This window comes from Staurois parvus, unplaced genomic scaffold (genome assembly GCF_062004578.1).
Source record: "Staurois parvus isolate SC_StPar_1 unplaced genomic scaffold, SC_StPar_1.0 ptg000175l, whole genome shotgun sequence".
NCBI lineage: Eukaryota > Metazoa > Chordata > Amphibia > Anura > Ranidae > Staurois > Staurois parvus.
Window position 1 is genome coordinate 1,376,483 of NW_028317971.1, and position 23,217 is coordinate 1,399,699.

The window sequence follows — 23,217 nt, forward strand, 5'->3', positions numbered from 1 at the left end:
AATCAAGGCGGGGGAAGGGAATTAAAAAGAGAGGGTGGAATAAACGAAGAAAAAGAGAGACAATGGAGGGAGTGTAAGAAGGGGGGAGAAATAAGGTTGAAGAGGAGTAGAAGGGGAGAGGGTAGGGGGAGCAGGGAAGGGAGGAGAGAGGAAGGAGAAGGAAAAAGGGAGTTGGGAGGGAGGAGAAAGGTAGAGTGTGGGGAAGGAAGTATTCACAGAGCTCTGAAGTGTAGTAATGATTGTAAAATGAGTGAGTACCTAGGCCTTTAGAGGGTGTACATAGGGCATTCTATTTTCAGAGTTTTGTTTGGGGTATTTACACCATCAAGTAGCCAAGCACCCCGAATGATTGACAGTCAAGCTTTAGTGACAAACACCAGTTGAGCAGAGGATGTACAGACAAAATACCAACAAATTTTTGTCAAGTTAAACCACTTGTAGGGGGGTAGGGAGAGGCAGGACCCGCCATAGGATTTTCAAGAAGACTCTAGCAGAGAAAATGACCTGGATATATATAATTGCCATTTGCGAGCAGAAGAGTCAGATCTATAGGGACATGAGGAAAACAAATCCAGTTTGTCCTTGTGAAAGAGGCGAATGAGTTCTTGTTTAATATCTAATATAGTAGGAGGTGTAGTCTCTACCCAGTTTTTGAATGGCTCTTCTCGCCATCAGCAAACAGGTTGATAGCCAAGGTTTGTTCCTTCGAAGGAGTGGAGTTTGATCCACGAGAAGCAAAGAAGAGGTAGAGTCCAGGTTGCCGAATAAGAGATGGGTTGGAGACTTAAAGAGTTGGACCCCGGTCACAAATTGCATGAAGGAGAGCACTTGATCCCAGAATTTGGAGATTAGAGGGCAGGCCCAGAACCTGTGCTTGAGAGTTGGCATATGACAGTTACAAAGAGGACACTGAGAGATGGTCAGAGCAGTTTTGGAGAAGGCACAAGGTATGTAGGCACGATGCATGATTTTTCAGCTGCTGTTCCCGCCAAAGCTCATTCGTGGTGAAGGCACAAGAGATATTATATCCTATCAAAATCTGATCTGTTCAGAGCGAGTTGTGGAAGTCTTTAACCCAGGAAGTCGTTGACGTGAACTCTAAGGGTTTGGTAAAATGTAGGTTCAGTGGGCTGTAAATGTCCGAAATCTTGAATTTGCCTCTGCTCAAAAGGGTGTCAATCATAGATGATTGAAACGAGAAAACTTGTCAGGGGCTAGAGATTTCACAAAGTTTAATACTTGCATGACATATATAAAATGATGGGAAGGTAAGTCCAGGCTCCGTAAGGTAGATAGAATCGGTTTAGGGGTACCGGTAGTGGTGTAAAACATTTGCGATACTTGTGTAAGATTGTGAGCGTACCAGATAGTGTAGGCTGCATGTTGTTGTGGGAAAGGGAAAGAAGGGTTACCATGAATAGGGAGGTAGCGGTAAACCCACGGGGACATGCCCAGTTTACTTCTTACTTCTCTCTACGCCACAAGAGTGTCTCGTATGAGAGGGTTGTTTTTTTAGATGGGGTGGAAGCTGATTTATGTTACAATGCAGAATTGCGGCTAGGCTGAAAGGGTGGACCATAGCAGATTCAATCTGGTAATTGGAATAGTTGGAGGATTTAGATAGCCAATCTAGGCTTATGCGTAGTAGACATGCGAGATTGTACACACGGATATTGGGTAGGCCCGACCCTCCCTCACCGATCAGGAGATATAGTTTTTGTAGTGCGATGCGAGGGCGGCGACCCCTCCAAAGGAATTTGGTAATAGCTTTGTTTAGCTTGATTACATCTCCCAAAGAGCGAGAGAGGCAGTCCCGCGGACATGTCCAGTTCATCCAAAATTTTATCGATTTATAGGTGTGAAGTTAAGCGAGTAAAGGGAGGAGGGAATTTTCCCTATTTTGATCCCCAGATAGGTAATATGGTGTGTGGCTAATTTCAGTATGTTGGATGATGCCGGGGGGGGGGGGGGGGGGGTTTCGTGTGGTAGAGGGGCAGTATTTCGCTTTTCGAGACATTGATGCGAAGGCCAGAGCATTGTCTGAATGCAGAAAAAATGTCACAGATGTAAGGTATATCTAAGGTCGGATTAGAGGTGAAAATTAAGATGTTGTCTGCGAACAATGCGATGCGAAGGTCTTGATGTCCTAATTGAATACCGTGTAGGTGTGAGTTAAAAAGCAAATCTCGTGCCAGGGGTTCCAAAGCTAGGTTGAAGAGGAGGGGGGAGAACGGGCAGCCTTGTCTAGTACCCTTATGTAAGGGAACAGATTTGGACATAAGTCCTGCAGATATGACCTGTGCTGTTGGGCTAGAGTACATGGAAGTGCTTAAATGGACAAAGCAGCCGAAAAGCCAAACCTCTGAATGACTAACTGGAGCCAGGTAAAGTTGACATTATCAAATGCTTTTTCAGCATTGAGTGACATAATTGCTAAGTCCTGGAGGGGGTTAAGTTGGGCATGATTGAGGATTGCGAGCACTTTACGTATATTAGAGGTCGCTGCTCTCCCATAGATAAATCCGGCTTGGGAGGGATGAATGAGCGAAGGTAATATGGCAGCTAACCTGTTGGCGATTATTTTAGATAGGAGTTTGGCATCTAGATTTAATAAAGAGATTGGGCGATAAGAGCCTGGTTCCGTGGGATCTTTACCTTCTTTTGCTATCAGGTTAATATAGGCTTGATAGCCGGAAGGGATATAGCTACCTCTGTTTTTGAATACTCTGGAATACCGACAGTAGAGTTGGGGTGAAAATTTGGGATGTCAGTTTATAGAATTCTGCTGTGTAATCATCGGGGCCTGGGGTTTTTCCATTGGCCGACGTTTGAATCGCTAAGGTAATATCTGAGGCGGTGATAGGAGCGTTGTGGGCAGAAAGAGCGGCCGAATCAACCTTGTGGTAGATTAATTTGTTCCAAGAATGCGTTATCACGAGGGATATCTATTGGGTCTGAGCCATATAGTTGGGCATAAAATTGTTCTAGAATAGAGATAATTTTGTTCGGTGTGGACCTCAAGGATCCCTGGGAGTCTTTCAAGGCTCAATGAGTAGGAGTAAAGGGTTTTCTACATAGGCGGGCTAAGAGTTTTTTGGGTTTATTGCCAAATTTATGGTATTGTAAGTCGAGATATGACTGGTGTAAGGTTTCTTGTGCTTTAGCCCACATGTCGAATTGGTGTTTGGCTTTGAGCCAGAGTTTTCGGTTATCGAAGGAATTAGAGTCTGAGAGCCTTCTCTGAGCTTTCCTCAGCGAATTGCTAGCTGCTAAGAACTTGAGTAATACTCTCTTTTTAAACACCGAGGCAAAGGTTATTTTTTTTGCCCCTCAACACAGCCTTGCCAGTCTCCCAGAACAAATTTGGAGTGGAGCGATGAGCTGCATTAGTTGCAATGAAATCTGCCCATGTTGTGGCAATTACTTGGAGGAGGTCTTTATTGTTGGCCAGGGAAAGCGCCAGATTCGAGGGGAGGTGCCTGAATCCAGGTATTTCAGGATCACAGAGATTGGGGCATGATCGGAGATAGCTATAGCATGAATGGTGGAACTAGTAATATTTGGTAGCAGAAGAGCATTGCAAAAAAGGTAGTCTAATTTTGAGAGGGAAAGGTGAGCATGTGAGTAAAAAGTATAATCCCTACCATCCGGATGAGATAAACGCCGTATGTCTGTCAGATGTGAAGCTTCAGTGAAGTCGGCTAAAACCGAGGTATTGGGAGGAGAGCCCGAAAAGGTAGGTACTGGGTGGGTTGTGTTTTTTGATCTGTCCTCCCGCCAGTCCATACAGGTATTAAAGTCTCCTCCCACCAAGAGTGGCAGGTGGGCAGACTGCATCGTCTGCGATGAGATTGATTGAAAAAATTTCTTAGAGGGTGAATTGGGTGTGTATATATTAACAAGAGATATGTCCTTGGAGCCTAGTTTCATATGTATGGTGGTGAGGTGACCCTCATCATCATGAGCCATGGAGGTAATTGTGGCTGATAATCGTTTGTGGATTAATATGAGTACTCCTGCTTTGCCTTTAATAGATGGGTAGCCCGAAACCTGGACAACCCATAGTTTCCTCATGTGCGGATAATCCGCATTAGTGAGGTGGGTTTCCTGTACTAGGGCAATGTCAGCTTTTAATTGTCTAAGATGACGTAGTACTGCCATGCGTTTATGCGTGGGGAACAGAGGCCCTTGACATTCCAAGATATGATGGAAATCATTTTGAAATTGTGTTAGCGGTGTATTGAGAGGTGTGACTGTTGCTTTTTTAAAGTAGGGGGTGGTTCTTCTACCGCCCATTGCCAACGTAGAGCCCGAATGAAGTTCGTTAGCTCGTGGGGAGAGGACCTTGGTACTTCAGAGAAGAGAGGGGTGAGCAGGGTGAAAGGTGAGAGATGAAAAGGAGGGGTAGGAAGGGTATGGATAAGACCCAACGGGTTCATTATCCAACAGATGTGTGAATCTACCTAACCACCTAGGTAGCCTGGACTTCACCTTATTCCGCATGATTCTCCTCACCACGGCCCGCGTGACCGGGAAAATATATGAGGCGAACCGACTCTGGGCTTATGAAAGATATGACTTTCCAAGATCGCTGATAACATGGCCGTAAAAAGGAGAACCCTGGGAAACATATCAAAAAGGTTATATCAACAGGATATGTCCAAACTCGGTAACATCGGTATCAGACACCGCATAAAAACAAGTTAGAGTGATCAAACATATGCATAATAGGGATACAGTAACTGAGTGCCGCTCAGCACAAGGGCTGAGCAAACGACAAACATGGGGAGGACACAGGACTGGAGAACGGCACCATCCCGTATGGAAGGGCCTGCAGAGAGGCCGAAGTATGTTCAAGGAGGTCCAAGTTTGCTTGCAAGATGGTTCACTCTTTGTCTTTTGGGAGGATCTTTACGTGGACTGCGTTGATCTCTGGGGCCTTTATCATGAAGAGCGTGTTGGAGGTTTGGCGGGTCAGTGATGTCATCCAGATAGGTGTGTATAAAATGAAGTGCCTCCTTCGGTTGGACAAAGGCTTTGGCCTCCCCTGAGGATGTGGAGAGCCGTAAGGTAGCTTGGTATGCAAGGGTGAATTTTAGGCCCCTCTGGTGCAGGGAGGCGCAGATGGGTTGAAAAGCCTTTCTTTTACGTGATACTTCTTGGGAATAGTCCGCAAAGATTAGTAATTTGTGGCCATCAATTTGCAGTGTGAGAGAATTTCGGAAAGAGTTCAGAATAGCCAGTCTATCTGCGTAATTGAGGTACTTGGCTATGATAGATCGTGGCGTGCATCTGTCATTTGATGGTGAGCCCAAATGGTGAGCTCTTTCCACTATACATGGCGCGTTAAGGCCCAAGGCCGCAGGAATGCGCGTGGAGCATAGATCCAATAGGCTGCCTGCATTGACCGATTCGGGAAGGCCAACAGTGGGCAAATTGCTCCTGCGTGAGCGATTTTCCAAATCATCTAGTTTATCCAAAATTGATTGCTGCGTGCGTGACTTGTTGCATACCTGCAGTAATGGAGTGGACATCATCCTCCAGGTCCGAGAGTTGTTGCTGCATTTCAGATAAGCGTTTCACCTGTTCGCTCAGGTCTTTTCTGATTTGACCAATGCCCAGCGATACCGCGCAGTCCACAGCCAGCGTGATAGTAGGTGAAAGGAGTACAGCCACAGCCTGAGCAGTTTTGTCATATTGATCTGCCGGAACCTGTGGTTCCTGAGGCGCTGTGGCTGTGTGGTGCTGTGAAGCTGCTGTGCTTGTCTCCATGCCGTCAGCCATCTTGGGTTGCAGAGGAGGGAGAGCTGCACATGTCGGGCCGCGGAGCGTGTACAGAGCTGGGAGGAGCCGGCAGAAGGTACCGCTCCATACAGTGCCCAATGAAAGTCTTAAGAGCAAAGATAAATTTTAGACAACAAAATCCTAATTAACAAGAATTCAACTACAGGTGAGTCTAATTATTATTCATTAAACAGGTGTCCAGCAGACAGTTGATTAAAAAAGGACTTTAACAAAGAAAATCCCTTCCCATTTCATGCTGTCAGCAATGGCACCACATGGAAGAGAAATGTCACAATGCCTGAGAAATAAAATAATTTCTTTACACAAGAAAGGTGAAGGCTACAAGAATATCAGTAATGCTTTTCTTATCAGTCAGAATACTGTAGCAAAAGTGATACAAAAAGTTAACAAAGATGGAACTGCAACTATCTCACAGAGACGTCCAGGCTGTCAATGGAAATTAACACCTCGACAGGAGAGTCTTCTGATGAGAAGGGTTGAAGAAAATTGCCATGCAAGGTCACTAGCTAAAGAAGTAGAAAGCCAAACTGGGGTGATTGTTTCCTTTGATACAATACATACACTGCACAGGAATGGCATGCATAGGTGTTGTCCACAAAGGAAGCCTCTCCTAAAACCCATGCACAAAAAAGCCCACCTAGAATTTCCCAGGGCCCATGCTAAAAATGAAGACTACTGGGACTCTGTACTCTGGAGTGATGAGACATAAATGTTTTTGGAACTGATGGCTTCAAAACCGTATGGTGTCGCAAAGGCGGGGAGTACAAAGAAGAATGCATGGTGCCTACAGTGAAACATGGTGGTGTCAGTGTCCTTCTGTGGGGCTGCATGGATGCTGCTGGTGTCGGGGAGCTGCATTTCATTGATGGTATCATGAATTCACATATGTACTGCTCTATATTAAAAGAGAAGATGCTACCATCACTCCTTGGTCGTTTTGCACTTTTCCAACATTACAATGATCCACAACGCATATCTAGGGCCACTGTTGCAAGAACAGGGTGAAAGTGATTCAGTGGCAAAGTATGTCTCCTGATCTGAACTCAGTTGAACACCTATGGGGAATTCTGAAGAGACAAGTTGAGCATCACTCTCTATCCAGCATCCAGGTGCTAAAAGATGTTCTTGAAGAATAGAAAAAGATGTTGCAGTATATTGGTAGCTTGTTCATTCCATGCCTAGAAGACATGTCCTTACAAATCATGGAGGTCATGCAAAAATACTACATGTAGTAGTTTTTGTTGTGGGGTGTATTCATTTTTGCATCAACTAATTTTAGTAAGACAAAAAAGATTTTGTTATATTATTAACCTTACTTTCATGTAATGAACAAATGTTCTATAAAGCTCAGTCTTGTCAAAATTTCAGAAATTGTTCTTGTGTTCATTGAGATATTGATCACAATCTTACTTTTCAAAAAAAAAAAAAGTAAGGGGTGTACTCATGCTGAGCAGTGTGTGTGTGTGTGTGTGTGTGTGTGTACAGTTGTGTTTAAAATAATAGCAGTCAGACATCACTAACCTGATCAATCACTGTTTTTGGTAGAAATGATATTTCTACATGGCAAATAATTTACTAGCAGGTGTAGTAGAGTAATAGAAATCCAACACACCCAACAGTCATGACATGCATGCTGCCGATTCTGTGTAACCAAATCACTAATTGAAAGGGGCATGTTCAAAATAATAGAAGTGTGGAGTTCTATTAGTGAGGTCATTCATTCTTTGAAAAACAGGTGGCAATTATTGCCCTTATTTAAGGAAGGAAGGCAGCAAATGTTGTACATGCTGATTACAGTGCATTTCTCTCTGAAATTCTGAGGAAAATGGGTTGTTCCAGACATTGTTCAGAAGAACAGCATACCTTGATCAAAAAGTTGATTGGAGAGGGAAAAACATATAAAGAAGTGCAGAAAATGATAGGCTGCTCAGCTAAAATGATCACAAATGCTTTAAAATGGCAACTAAAACCTGAAAGACATGGAAGAAATCGAAAGACTACCATTCGAATGGATAGAAGAATAGCCAAAATGGCAAGGACTCAGCCAACAATCAGCTCCAGGAAGATCAAAGAAGGTCTAAAGTTACCTGTGAGTACTGTTACAAATAGAAGACGCCTATGTGAAGCCAAGCTATCTGCAAGAAGCCCCAGCAAAGTCCAACTGTTGAAAAAAAGAGGTGCTGAAGAGGTTTCAATTTGCCAAAGAGCACATTGACTGGCCTAAAGAGAAATGCTGCAATATTTTGTGGACTGATGAAAGTAAGATTGTTCTTTTTGGGTCTAGTGGCCGGAGACAGTTTGTCAGACGACCCCCAAACACTGAATTCAAGCCACAGTACACTGTGAAGACAGTGAAGCATGGTTGCACAAGCATCATGATATGGGGATGTTTCTCATACTACAGTGTTGGGCCTATTTATCGCATACCAGGGATCATGGATCAGTTTGAATACATCAGAATACTTGAAGAGGTTATGCTGCCTTAGTCTGAAGAGGAAATGCCCCTGAAATGGGTGTTCCAACAAGACAACGACCCCAAACACACCAGTAAACGTGCAACATCTTGGTTCCAGACCAACAAGATTGAAGTTTTGGAGTGGCCAGCCCAATCCCCGGATCCTAATCCAATAGAAAACTTGTGGGGTGACATCAAAAATGCAGTTTCTCAGGCAAAACCAAGAAATAGAGAAGAACTGTGGAATGTAGTCCAATCATCCTGGGCTGGAATACCTGTTCACAGGTGCCAGAAGTTGGGTGACTCCATGCAACACAGATGTACAGCAGTTCTCAGAAACAGTGCTTATACAACTAAATATTAATTAAGTGATTCAAAGGAAAGCAAAATCTTCAAACATTTTTCAGTTTATATAGTGAATGTTTGAGTTTGTAAAGAAGAATACAAACACTGCTATTTTTTTTTGAACCATCTAATATTTACTTTTCTTCAATTGTTTTTAGATGAACAACACAAATTTGATATATTTTTCTTCATGTTTTGATTTGGAATAGAATGTGTAGTGTTCCCAATGCATTTGTGTGTATGGAAATAAAAGCTATTAGAAGGATTTTGAGCTTTATTCATTTTGTTCAACACACTGCTATTATTTTGAACACAACTGTGTGTGTGTATGTGTGTGTGTATGTATGTATATGTGTATATATATATGTGTGTATATATATATATATATATTTATATATATACAGTCAGGTCCATAAATATTGGGACACCGACACGATTCTAACATTTTTGGTTCTATACACCACCACAATGGATTTGAAATGAAACGAACAAGATGTACTTTAACTGCAGACTGTCAGCTTTAATTTGAGGGTATTTACATCCAAATCAGGTGAACGGTGTAGGAATTACAACAGTTTGCATATGTGCCTCCCACTTGATAAGGGACCAAAAGTAATGGGACAGAATAATAATCATAAATCAAACTTTCACTTTTAATACTTGGTTGCAAATCCTTTGCAGCCAATTACAGCCTGAAGTCTGGAACGCATAGACATCACCAGACGCTGGGTTTCATCCCTGGTGATGCTCTGCCAGGCCTTTACTGCAACTGTCTTCAGTTCCTGCTTGTTCTTGGGGCATTTTCCCTTCAGTTTTGTCTTCAGCAAGTGAAATGCATGCTCAATCGGATTCAGGTCAGGTGATTGACTTGGCCATTGCATAACATTCCACTTCTTTCCCTTAATAAACTCTTTGGTTGCTTTTGCAGTATGCTTTGGGTCATTGTCCATCTGCACTGTGAAGCGGCGTCCAATGAGTTCTGAAGCATTTGGCTGAATATGAGCAGATAATATTGCCCGAAACACTTCAGAATTCATCCTGCTGCTTTTGTCAGCAGTCACATCATCATTAAATACAAGAGAACCAGTTCCACTGGCAGCCATACATGCCCAGACCATGACACTACCACCACCATGCTTCACTGATGAGGTGGTATGCTTAGGATCATGAGCAGTTCCTTTCTTTCTCCATACTCTTCTCTTCCCATCACTCTGGTACAAGTTGATCTTGGTCTCATCTGTCCATAGAATGTTGTTCCAGAACTGTGAAGGCTTTTTTAGATGTCGTTTGGCAAACTCTAATCTGTCCTTCCTGTTTTTGAGGCTCACCAATGGTTTACATCTTGTGGTGAACCGTCTGTATTCACTCTGGTGAAGTCTTCTCTTGATTGTTGACTTTGACACACATACACCTACCTCCTGGAGAGTGTTCTTGATCTGGCCAACTGTTGTAAAGGGTGTTTTCTTCACCAGGGAAAGAATTCTTCGGTCATCCACCACAGTTGTTTTCCATGGTCTTCCGGGTCTTTTGGTGTCGCTGAGCTCACCGGTGCGTTCTTTCTTTTTAAGAATGTTCCAAACAGTTGTTTTGGCCATGCCTAATGTTTTTGCTATCTCTCTGATGGGTTTGTTTTGTTTTTTCAGCCTAATGATGGCTTGCTTCACTGATAGTGACAGCTCTTTGGATCTCATCTTGAGAGTTGACAGCAACAGATTCCAAATGCAAATAGCACACTTGAAATGAACTCTGGACCTTTTATCTGCTCATTGTAATTGGAATAATGAGGGAATAACACACACCTGGCCATGGAACAGCTGAGAAGCCAATTGTCCCATTACTTTTGGTTCCTTAACAAGTGGGAGGCACATATGCAAACTGTTGTAATTCCTACACCGTTCACCTGATTTGGATGTAAATACCCTCAAATTAAAGCTGACAGTCTGCAGTTAAAGCACATCTTGTTCGTTTTATTTCAAATCCATTGTGGTGGTGTATAGAGCCAAAAATGTTAGAATTGTGTTGATGTCCCAATATTTATGGACCTGACTGTATATATATATATATATATATATATATATATATATATATATATATATATATATATATATATATATATATATATATATATATATATATATATATATATATATATATATATATATATATATATATACATACAAACACACACTATATTGCCAAAAGTATTGAGAAGCTTGCCTTTACACGCACATGAACACTTTGATGGCATCCCAGTCTTAGTCCGTAGGTTCAATATTGAGTTGGGCCATCCTTTGCAACTGTAACTGCTTCAACTCTTCTGGGAAGGCTGTCCACACGGTTTAGGAGTGTGTCTATGGGAATGTTTGACCATTCTTCCAGAAGCTTATTTGTGAGGTCAGGCACTGATGTCGGACAAGAAGGCCTGGCTCGCAGTCTCCGCTCTTAATTCATCCCAAAGGTACTCTATCAGGGTGAGGTCAGGTCTCTGTGCAGGCCAGTCAAGTTTATGCGCCCCAAACTCACTCATCCATCCATGTCTTTATGGACCTTGCTTTGTGCACTGGTGCACAATCCTGTTGGAACAGGAAGGGGCCATCCCCAAACTGTTCCCACAAAGTTGGGAGCATGAAATTATCCAAAATGTTTTGGTATGCTGACGCCTTAAGAGTTCCCTTCACTGGAACTAAGGGGCCAAGCCCAACCCCTGAGAAAAAAAAACCCACACCATAGTCCCCCTTGCACCAAACTTTACACTTGGCACAATGCAGTCAGGCAAGGACCATTCTGCTGGCTGCTGCCAAACCCAGACATGTCCATTGGATTTCCAGACAGAGAAGCACACACACACACACACACCTGAAAAAAAAACATCAGTGTATTCTGAATCCCCGCTGTAATAATAGTGTCTTAGCGGGGAGGATTCCTCTATCCACTGACTGATTGAAAAAGAATGGGTAATCTATGGCCATCTTCCTGTCTCTAAAGCTGGCCATAGACAGTTGGATCTTCGGCCGGTTCAGGAGGGACCAGCTGAGATTCACACCATGTATGGGCAGCTGATTGTACCCAAGTTGATCGGTCAACTTGGGTACAACCAGCATGTAGGATTTTTCATGCGATTATTGCCAGCTGCTATAGCTGCTAGCAATAATCGTGTGTTCTCCCAACAATGACCCCTCCCCGCGCCCCCCTCCACCAGGAGAAAACAATAGCTTACAATAGCTTAGCGGGAGGGATTCCACCATGAACACGGACTGTGTTCATGGGGGAATTGAGCAATTTTTCTTTCGTGCAATCTGTTGTTGCAGGAAAGAAAACCCTTCTATGGCTGGCTTTAAGGGTCTGAGGTTGCAGATCAGTGTCATCAGAGAAGAGCTTTTAATGCCTGGTTTCAGCTTATCAGATGGATCTTGTTCTAAGTAGTCCTGTGATATGATGTTCATCAGCTTACAAAACTATTGGAAGGAGTAACTGTTTGGTCTGCTTTGTCATTGGCTATTGAAAGCATTAGGGACATTACCTTTCAATAATCTTCCTTTTTGGAGTTTCTTTTGATGTGATTCAGACAGTGGTGTTCTGTGCAAGGCAAAATATTGTGTAGTAAGGATGTCGTCTGTAAAGCTGGGTATGCACGGTTAGGTTTTGTTCATGTTTATTGTTTTGAGAACGTTCATTAGACTTTCTGATTGTTAGTTGGGTCAAATCAAAATGCCCCGATGTTGTCGGCATGTATACATGCACATGGGGGGCATACAAACTACTTAGTACCATTCTGAGTTGCTGCATTGGAATTTCAGCAAAATGGACTAGCCTGCTACGTTAATTTTTTCACTTTGATTTTCGGGATGTCTTTGAATTCAGTCCTATGTAGGTTGATCATTTTCATTTCCATCAAACGATGAGGCATCATTACAGTCCTAATACATTACCCAGTCCATATCAGTATAGATATACAGCATAATATTTTTCCCCATTGAGATCTGATGTGTTTTCAAAGTGTTCCTTTCATTTTTTTGAGCAGTGTCTGTGTGTGTCTGTGTGGCATTTTTTCCTAACTGTTTTTTTGGCATTTAGTATTTTGCAGTATATAAACCAGCGTAGAAAGCACAGGGACCGCTGGGTAGAAGCCCTGACCAACACATCAGTCCCTTGTAAGTATTGTTTCCCTGTGTTGCAAAAAACAGTTCTATACAGAGAATATGTATTATGTTATGTTATGTTATAGCTGCTTCATAGTTTTGGTACTATTTGGAATAATGAACCAGATCACCAGTGTTGACACTAACTTCAAAACGTTACTTAAGGCTGGACTCCAGTCAAACATCTAAGTACACAGATAAAATAAATATAAGATATGTTTACCTGCTGAAGTATTTGTGCTTTCTATCCTGAGATTCTACAGCACTGTCAGTCAGTACAGCCAGTCTGAAAAACTTCCTTTTCTCTACTGTAGCTGCATAGTACAACTAGGCCTTGTTCTTGCCCCCAGCCTATGATTGGACAGTGCAGAAGTAGAAAATAAATGAGCTCATCTGTCACTTTACACTTTTCTCCTGTCAGCATGTTCCTTGTAAGCACATGAGTACTGCAGCACAAGTGACTGTTCTGCCCTCTCCTTTGTTTGCCAAGAAGCATATATTAAGTGTGAATAAGTGCTTACAGTAGCTGTCTTTAAAAATACGTTTAAAGCAGAACAAACTCTCCTATCCTGTACAGCCAGGGAAGCTGCCATCTTAGTATGTTTTGATCTGCAATTGACATTTGCTGCACGCATCAGTTATGACCTCAGCCATTGGATGAATTGATAGTTCGGTTGAGATCACATGCAAATATGACCGTTAATTCTTGGCATGCCTTGAATGAATCTGTTTTGGAAAACTGTTAAACCAATTGATTTCATTCAGCTTTTAACCCCCCCGGCGTTATTCCTGAGTGTAGCTCGGGGTTAACTTTCAGTACCAAAAGCGGTAGCCCCGAGCTACACTCGGGATTACCCTGCAGCGTTGCTCTGGGATTCCCTCCAGCACTTACCTTGTCCTGCGCTCCCGCGATATCCCCCCTGCAGTGTCACCATCTCCTCTGGGCGATGCTGGCATCCAGGTTCCATTCCCTGCGAGTGTCGGGACGTACGGGGGATGGAACCGGTGGCAAATGTAAAAATGCGACATTCACTCAATATACTAAAATCTCATAGTATAACATTAGTGTATCAAACCATTTCACATACATTTTGTCCCTAGTGCTTTGTCCTGTGCCCTGCCTGCATTTTTACTGTTCTTTCTGCCTTGAAACTGAGAAATGTCCATGGCTTCCAAAAAGCGTCTCTTTAGGTCAAAAGCGGTTTAACCCAGCTAGAGAACAGCGATGGTAAATTAGAACCACTTGCAGAATTGAGTGATAATGATTCGTGGGGAAATTCGTCATCAGACACTGAAAATGATTTTACGACTAAGATCAGTGATGTGCGAACTTGGCGCTCTATTTCAAATTTCAGTGTTTTTGGTTTGATTACATTATTGAATTAAATTTATAATTATTATATTATTATTGTTTATGATTATTTATTATAATTTATGATTTCGTGTTTCAAATTTTATCATACCCGGGATGTTTACTAGACTCTTGTTCGGACAGATTTCAGCGAGTTATTACTAAGAATTACAGGCCTACAATAAAAAACCAGCATATTTCCATGCAAAAAATATGTACTGCTTTGAGCACAGAAATATTGACATAATCAGACCGCTAGGGAGGTTAATGAACCATTACTCAGCACCTGATGGGATAGAGTGAATGCAGTACTTTGTCACATCTTCCTAGGTGCCATGTAACACTAGTTGCCATGTCAATCAGGGTGCCCCCTTGGCACACAGTTGCTCAAAGCACTGGCAAAAAAAAGATGCAGAGCCGAGGTTAGGCTGACATACCTCACTTCTCTCTTCATTCCCCTTGCTGGGGAAGTAGTACCAGTACTTTTATCCTATCAGAAACTGACTAATGTGATATTTCTTCTTTAAAGCAGTATTTAAATTCAAAAGTAAACTTTTATTATATTGCAGCTTACCAATTCTTAGATGTGATGGCTGCATTCGTTTTCTTTTTTAGACGTTTTTTCATCTATTTTCAACTGGTATTCTATCCAGTAAGTCTGTTCTTTTTTAAAAGCACAAACTGTCTTGCAGATGTATCAGTGACAGTATCGAGATAACCCATTTAACACTGACCGGTGCCTACAATGATCAGCTTTTATGTAAAAGCTTTTTCCCAGAAGGGGGAAAAAACAGTTTGCTGTACCTGCTTATAAAGTATTAGTTTGAGAACGGTTGAAATTGGTATTTTGTTTATATCTGCTAGTACATCTAACACTCCCCCCCCCCCCCCCCTCAAACTTACAAACTGACAATGCTGCTATCCAAATGTGCCCCATATGCTACTTTATAGGAGGTGTGTTACTGGCCAAATCACCGGGGGAAAAGCCTAAAAGGAAACTAATGCAGCCATCACGTCTAATGATTGGTAAGCTGCAATATGTTATATTTTTGGTTTTCAGTTTAATGCAGCTGGAAAGCAGGCGTTGCACCAGGAGTAGAAGATTAGAAAAATGAAAGTTGGCACATACAGAATTTGACAAATGTGGTCACTGTCTGGCTGCATCAAGCATTACACTGGAAACAAGAAGTAAACGTAAAATTGTAGATTCTAATTTGCACTTTCTATTATAGTGCACATTATATATGGACCCCTGGACCCAGTTAATCCCCATCCTGAGTTCATGGAGCAGTACAAGTAAGTTAAGCATTTTATAGGAATTAGGGAAGAAGTAGAAAGTATTCACAGTAGGTTAACCATCTTGGTTGTTAATGGGGAAAGAATTGGTTTGTGTGTGTGTGTGTGTGTTGTTTTTTTTTCAGCGTTTCTGAAAAATGTAAAAGTTTATAAACTGATATTTTATATAATTATTGTTATACAATCATTTGACAACAAATAATACAGTGTTCTACTAAGCGGTGCATGCTGGGCAAACAAAGCCCAGCCTTAGCTCAACATTTGTTTACTGCTTCTGATCCAGACAGCACCCTCTCCAAAAGAGGTGGAAATGTCCCTCCTCTAAAGCTGGCCATAGACGGATCAAAATTTGCCCAGTTCCGCAGTAAGTGGCTGAATTTTGATCCATCTGTTTTGCAGGCTGGTTGTACTGAAGTTAATTTTATCGATTAACTTCAGAGTAAACAGCCTGTCAGGTTTTTTTTTCCCTACAATTGCTGCCATTGGCTACAGCCAGAAGTAGTGATCACTGTAATTTGGGGAGACCTCTCGCTGTCAGAATACAATAGTCAGTGTTGGTGGACGAATCAAGCTATTATTTTTTTTTCCTTCAACCGGTGGCTGAAGGAAAGAAAATTCCATTATGCATGGCCAGCCTAAGTCATTCAGATGACTCATTCAGATGTTGGTGTAACCTGAGCTTCTGCTATTCAAGTCTGTATTCACAGCAGTAAACCAGGTACTTGGACTAGCTTCATTACATGCTGGCTGCAAAACAACAAATATAAGATGTTTTTATGCAGTATTTAATTTTCATCTGTCTAAGTATGTATCTTAATTCCAGATTACAATACATAAGAAAATATACAAAAAACAATATATATTTACTTCATTTTTGCAGTGCTGTTAATTACATTTTATCCTCAAATGTGAAATGGCAAAAAAGAGGAAAGCTTCTCTTTCTTGTTGGAGTAGGTTATGACATTGTGATACTGATGACATTCTGCTATAGCAGACTAATTACAATTCTCTGCAATGTAAAGTGTTACTAAACCCACAACAGTAAAATCAGTCTGTATATGCAGTAAAGCATGCTGGTTATACTCACTGTGGAACCTAAGAGGTTAATCATCTGTATTGTGTAAAAAGGATGTTTCATCCTGACTCTGATCCTCCCATTCTTCCACAGTCCACAAGCTGCACATGCTCAGTTTGGTGTGTATTGCTAGAGAGTGTTTTTTTTTTTTCCTTGGGAGAAATCATGTGACCCCCACACAGGGCCAATCAGCACTGTTGGTAGACCAGAGATATAGTGAATGCAGGGTCATGGGTTTAGTAACACTTTAATTTGACCCTGAACATAAAGTAATGCTGTATTGTGAAATGTACTTTTTTCCCCACTGTGATATGTGGTAATGTTGTAAACAGCAATAAATGTGTAATATAAATTGCACTGGCCAAAATTGTGGACACCTATGGAAAATGTAGACGGTTTCCAGTTTAATGTGAATTTTGACTCTAAAATTGTGCTTAAGCCTATCATGTTATACATCATATTAATGCTCAATCATTGTGTAATTTAATCATTTACACTCCTCTGAAAATGTAAGTACACCCATGGAAATTGACATTAGATATTGATTCAACTATTGTCTACAGATAAAGGTGATATACATGCACAAATGACACATGAAATGAAATGGTGTATTTATTTTCATAATCTAAACAAAACATTTAGCTTAGTCATACGGAAAAAGGAAGTGCACCCCTATATTTCCCACCACTGTCAATCTGTGTTCCAGATTAGGTGCCAAGAGCTCTTTAGGGGAGTATGCAGGTGGAAACTGTCATAGAAAGCCTCCATTATGTAGTGTCTGGAGTTCTCTCAATCTCCAAGAACCCCAAAATTTCATTGTGGGGTGTTTCAAGTATTATTTTCAAAGGTTGGGGTCAAAGTTCATACATCTGCAATCATAAAGATATTGCACCAATTCAACTTGCATGAGAGGTGTGTTGAGAAAGTGTCTATGCTGTCCAAAAATAACATCACAGCATGGTTGCAGTTTGCTAGTGAACATCTGTTTTAAAAGAAAAAAAAAAAGCCTTCTGGAAAAATGTACTAAAGACTCATCAAGAGCTGTTAGGTCGCCTTAAAGGCAGACATGTTGGCAGCAAGTTGAAGACAGTATTTCAGAAGTGCCTCATAACTGTAAAACATGGTGGTGCAAATGTAATGGCAGGGAGTTGCTTTGCTGCTTCAGAGCCTGAGCTGAGCAGATCCCAGTTGTCGAGTCAGCTATATATTCTGCATCATATTTAAAGAATTAACTCACCTTTAGGAACATGTTACATGTCACCCATATTTAGGGCTCTGCCCACACATCTGCGTCATTCATTCACAGGAATCTGCAAATCTACAAGGCCTGCCCACCACTGTGGAGACAGACTTTTGTAGTATCAAGGAACTGCCAGTGTACTGATCAGCATCCTCATCGTTCATTCACACTGCCTCTGATCATGGGTGCAGTACTCTGCAGACTTCAGTGAAAAAAAATAAGTGCACTTTTTTTTTAAAAAAAATTTGTATTTATTTTTTTCCCCACGAAGGTGAACTTAGTCTTTAAGTGTGCCTAATGAGCATGTGAAACCATTTGTCCAAAAGCTGAAGATGAACCAAAAATTAGGCTTTCAAAATAAAGTCCATGCAAGAAGAAATAGTTTTGGGTCGCTCTAGTCAAAGCCCTGATTTGATTTCCTATTTCATTTATTTGATATCATAGTGGTGCAAGAAGTGACCATTTGGCAATACATCCCCAAAATATGAATCAAATATTATTGGCTATATCTCTTGAGCAAGGTTGGGGACTTCAGTTGCTAAATCAGATGCTACACACTATCTGAGAAAATGCAGTTGTTCTTTATCACTTAGAGCAACTTAAGTACATATAATTAAATAATAAAAATGAGTTTATAGTAGTCATCATGTCAGCAGAATTAAGTTAAGCACATATTATCTAAAAATATATATATATGTGTGTGTTTTAGCAGTACATTTGCTTCACACCCGCCCAATGCATCTACATATCCAAGAATGTTCTACAAAATTCCACAGATGTGGTATGGCAGTATATTAATTTTACAAGTGTAGCTCATGTAAGAAGTGGCTGTATTTCCGTAATGTGTTTCGCCGTCTGCTTGCTCTGAGGAGATAGGGTGGCAACCTAAATTTATAAATTTATAATACATAGGCATAGATATGAATCATAATATCAAATATATTGGTATATTTTTGGCTCTCTTTATAGAACTTACATAAGTCATTAAAAGCGCGAACGTATCAGGTGATCCAATGACATCAAAACCACACTGCATCATGGCTAGGAAGCACACCCACGTGTGGGACCACTGGGAGGAGGAAACAGGCACACATACCCACTGCCCCACAATTTTTGTAAATATATGTATAAATATATATTTTTTTTCCATGAAAGATATACAGTGCATTCCATCAGTATTTGTATGGGTGCTACAAAAGAAATGAAGAATCCGATTACACCTACCTATGAGTCTCCCTGTAAATCTTCTGCTAAAATCTTGCATTTTTTAGATGTGTGTTTAACTTAATTCTGTTGACGTGACTACAAAGTTGTCCTTTTTAGGCTCCGTTCACACCTATGCAATTTGCTTTATGTCTGTTTTGCAGTGTTTTTTTGCAGTTTGTTTTGCGCTTTTCTACTTGCATTTTTGACGCGTTTTGTACTGTTTTTTTTTTTGTTTTGTTAAAGTGGAATTTGTTTTTGTTGCTGGCCATAATAAACATGGAAAATGTGGTAAAAATGCAGTACCATGCATTTCAGCAGATTCTCCATTGAACTCTATTGTAGCAAAAATGCTGCTTTTAAAAAAGCATAGATGTGAACATGTTTCATAGGAAACCATGTTAAATGGACTGGGGTACATTTCAGCAAAAAACACTAAAAAAATGTATTGGTGTGAATGGAGCCCTAATTTATTTATATATACTCTATGTTGTAGTAAAGAACCACTGAATTCAACATCTGAAGTGGCAACTGAAAAGATCCTAACCCTACTCAAGGGATACAGCCAATAATATATGTTCCATTGATATTTTTGTAGGGGATTTTGAACAGACAGTTCATTCAAGGAAACCCTTAAGCATCTTGCATCTACAGGAATTTTGCATTGAGAAATGGTTAAAAATTTCAGTGTCATAGATTGGTGGGTAGTTGTACAAAACAGAAGAAGTAATTTCTGCTAAAGGGGGCAATACCAGCTTTTGATTCCAAAGGTGTGCTTACTTGCACAGTATACCATTACATTTGTTGATATTTCTATTAAATGATTTAAAAAGCACATTGTTCTTGTGTTATTACTCATGTATATTACTTTTATCTGGAGGTACTGTTTGTATAAAGATCTAATGTTTGCCTGTTCAAATACTGTACGTTGAAAAGGTCCACAATTTCCATGGGGTCTAATTGATTTTTCACACGGCTGTATATCTGAAATTTTATAGCAAGACCAAAAAAACAGAATTCTTGATTTTTAGTGCAAGGAGTGATAGAATTAGGGTGCAGGGCCGAGCTGTGGCTCCATGTGTGAATAGACACATGGCGCAGCGGGTGCCCCCATAGCAAGCTGCTTGCAGTGGGGGCCCCCAACAGGAGGAAGGGGCCAGGAGAGCCTGTGGGGGACGTGAGAAGAGGAGGATCTAGGCTGCTCTGTGTAAAACCACTGTACATAGCAGGTAAGTATAGCCATCTTTTGTTTTTTAAATAAACCTTTAGAATCACTTTAAATAATATACAGTTTTATTGAGCATATATATATATAATATGAGTATCAGCAAATCTATCATTCCAAATTAGACCAATCATACAATTTTTCAAGTGTCCACAATTTTGGCCACTAGTGTAGATCAAGGCTTTCACTTCTAGATATGAACTTCCAGATAACGGTAAATACACACATGGAGGTTGATTTATAAAGAAATGAGAGTGTTCTCCAAGCAAAGTGATTGGCTACAGAGCATGGTAAATCACATTCTACACATGCTTGCAAAAAAATAGTTTTTTCCTTTGCACATGACTGGGTATTTACTGTCATTGGCTTTGCTGCGTGAACAGCCTTCACTCCTTCAGTAAATCACCCCCCATACCTTTCAAACCATTAAACATATTTAAAATATTTGCTATTCTGCCTACAGAATATTGTCAGTATACAGTTTGTGATGAAATTTGCATGACTGAAAAGCTTTTCATTTTTGGCTGTTGTTTTATCCCCAGGAAACTTATACCGAAGTCAACCTTCACTATCCTGGATGACCATATTAGTCACTACCCCCAGCTGGAAGATCCTACTGGATTCCTAAATGCCTATCTAAGTTTTATCAATTCATTCTGAGGGCTCTTCGGTTTCAGATGACATGCTGTGGTGTGTGTATAAATGCAATAATAATTTTCATGACAGTCATTCATCAGCTGGTGCTGCATTCACATAAAAGTGACTAAATATCTCAGGGATGGCAATTCAGTCACTTTGTTTAGGCACATACTGAGCCATTTTCCATTTGAGAGAGTGACATAAAGCTGACTGTAAGGGAATACTAACGTCTCTATTTGTGTGTGTTGAAATCTGATGTATATATGGGGTAGGTGTTTTGTTGTCTTAGCTGATAACATAGCTGAGACGCAATGCATTTACACAAGTGGAAAAAATAGGAGGACTTTTTCTTCATTCCTTTTAACTTGGGATGTTGCAGGCTTTAGGGGCACTTCTTGATGCAGAACAAATTGGTGTTTGACTGCCACTGTCTGTCTGCAGGATGTGCCACAGAACATATGAAAATTGTTGACACACTTTCTACATATCATTGAAGACTACTAGTTAAAACCTGGAAAGTTAGGAAGTAGAGTCAGGAGTGCCTTTTCATTCTGTTTGTTTGGCACAGTATTAGGGGGAGCATTAGTGTGTGTTTTGAAAAGTATGGTTTGTCATTAGTGAGATAATTAGTGTGGCTTTGTATCTCAATGTGAAGCAGATTTGCAGCCGCTTGGTATTTCAGGGATTTGTGTTCATGTACATTGAGCCATAACAGTATAAGAAGGGGGCTGCAGTTTTCTCAAGGGCTTTAGGAATTCTAAGCTTTTCTAAGTGTAAACATGTACTTTTTATAATGACTAAACCTACAAGGTTTGGAAATGTTCTTTTATATTGGATTAGCTGTACATTAAGAAGTCTGATCAATAATACTGGGCAAACCACTAATCATAGCAAACAATTAGAATCCATTGTTTACTGCTATGTTTGCTGTAAAGTGAATTCTGATCAGTTGCAGTGGATTACTGCGCTTTTCTCCTTGCTTTACTGAATAAACCAGTTAATGTACCCATCACCTACTAGTATGTATTGCAACAAATTTGTGGATATTCATTGAATTTGGCTGTTCAACTAAATATTAACAATACTGCAGTTTGCCCTATTGGCTATAAATTATGTATTTTCTTAGCTACATTTTTTTATTCCTACACAGTGGCAACTGAATGCTAGAAAGTATTTCCTGCTTGTGATTCTGGAAGCCACTCTTGCTTCATACATTTGTGAAGCACCAGTTAGGCATGTTTTTCAGTACAGTGTTAAAGGGAAACTGTAATGTTTTTATGTCTAATTTGTTTTAGGTTTGTAAGCCCTTACGGTTTTGTATTTTTTGTTTGATACAATCTTACTTTTTTAAATAAACATTTAATTCATGACAGACAATTCCCAAAGCACCATGGGCTAGCTAAGGAGGCAGCACAGCAGAAGAATCTTGTTTTTTAGGCTCTGTTTGTCTGATAGGGTTATTAGTCAGTAGTGTGATGGCTTATTTCAGAAAATCAGAGCAATACTACCTGACAAGCGAAAATGCATCTAGAGCATTGACTGCTGGCTGGCAAGAAAAATACATAATATTTCAGTTTTTGTTTAGCCCTAATAAATTAAGTGAAGTTGTCTTTTAATGCTCCACCCCCTCAATGAAGCCTGGGGTAGTATCATGCCTTCAGCTCTATTGTGAAGTTCCATCAGTTTGTACCCCATCCTCATGCCGCACAGACTCTAGGCTTTGTCCAGCTTCTGCTGCACATGTATGCCACTTAGTCCACTCATGCCTGTGGCTCATCTGCACTCATGGAGACCTTCGGCCATGTAGAGGAGCATGAAATGAGTCATAGTATTGAGTAGGGCAAGTGCATGTATATTCATTATATGCTGGAAGGGTAGAACTGTGAAAAACACTAGAGCAGGCATGAAGGCAAGCGGTTTACTGCTAGGTCTGTTCATTTCTATGGCCCATCTTTATTGTAATGACCTCTGTCATTATGTATGCTGACCATCCCCACTGAGGTCCTAATCTATCGAAATCTAGTTTTATTCTGAAGTTTTACTCTAACAGTAATCTAATTGTTTTGCAGCGTATGGCATTTGATAGGCTATCAAAGCTTGCAATGTATTTTGTACATGGTATCCATTGCATCTTCAGAAGGTAACTTGTATTTGATGTTTATTGTCCTGTCCCTTTTGATAAATACATTTTTACAATACTGATATAATTTACAATGTAAAACTATTAATTTGTAAATCTCCCCACTAAGAAATGTCATAACTGTTTTGTCCCAGTGTATCCAAACTTCTCTTATATTAAAATGTCTGTCTCATTACAGATCTGAAAAATGTAAATGGTTAAAAAGAAATCTGAATATGGTCTTGTATTTGGCATGTTACCAAAGTCTGTGCAACTACATAATACTTTGAAAGCAAATTTGAATAAAAATTTTTACTAATGAAAA

General features: G+C 40.5%; 1 protein-coding gene across 1 annotated transcript in view; it reads left to right on the forward strand.

Annotated features, from left to right (window-relative positions):
- MEST (mesoderm specific transcript) overlaps positions 1-23,217 on the forward strand; it is a 57,457-nt gene extending 34,240 nt beyond the window's left edge. The window contains exons 10-12 of the mRNA XM_089676867.1: positions 12,680-12,756; positions 15,328-15,391; positions 20,677-23,217. Of these exons, the coding sequence (XP_089532993.1) occupies positions 12,680-12,756; positions 15,328-15,391; positions 20,677-20,794 (259 nt within the window). The 3' untranslated portion in view covers positions 20,795-23,217. The remainder of the gene's footprint in view (positions 1-12,679; positions 12,757-15,327; positions 15,392-20,676) is intronic.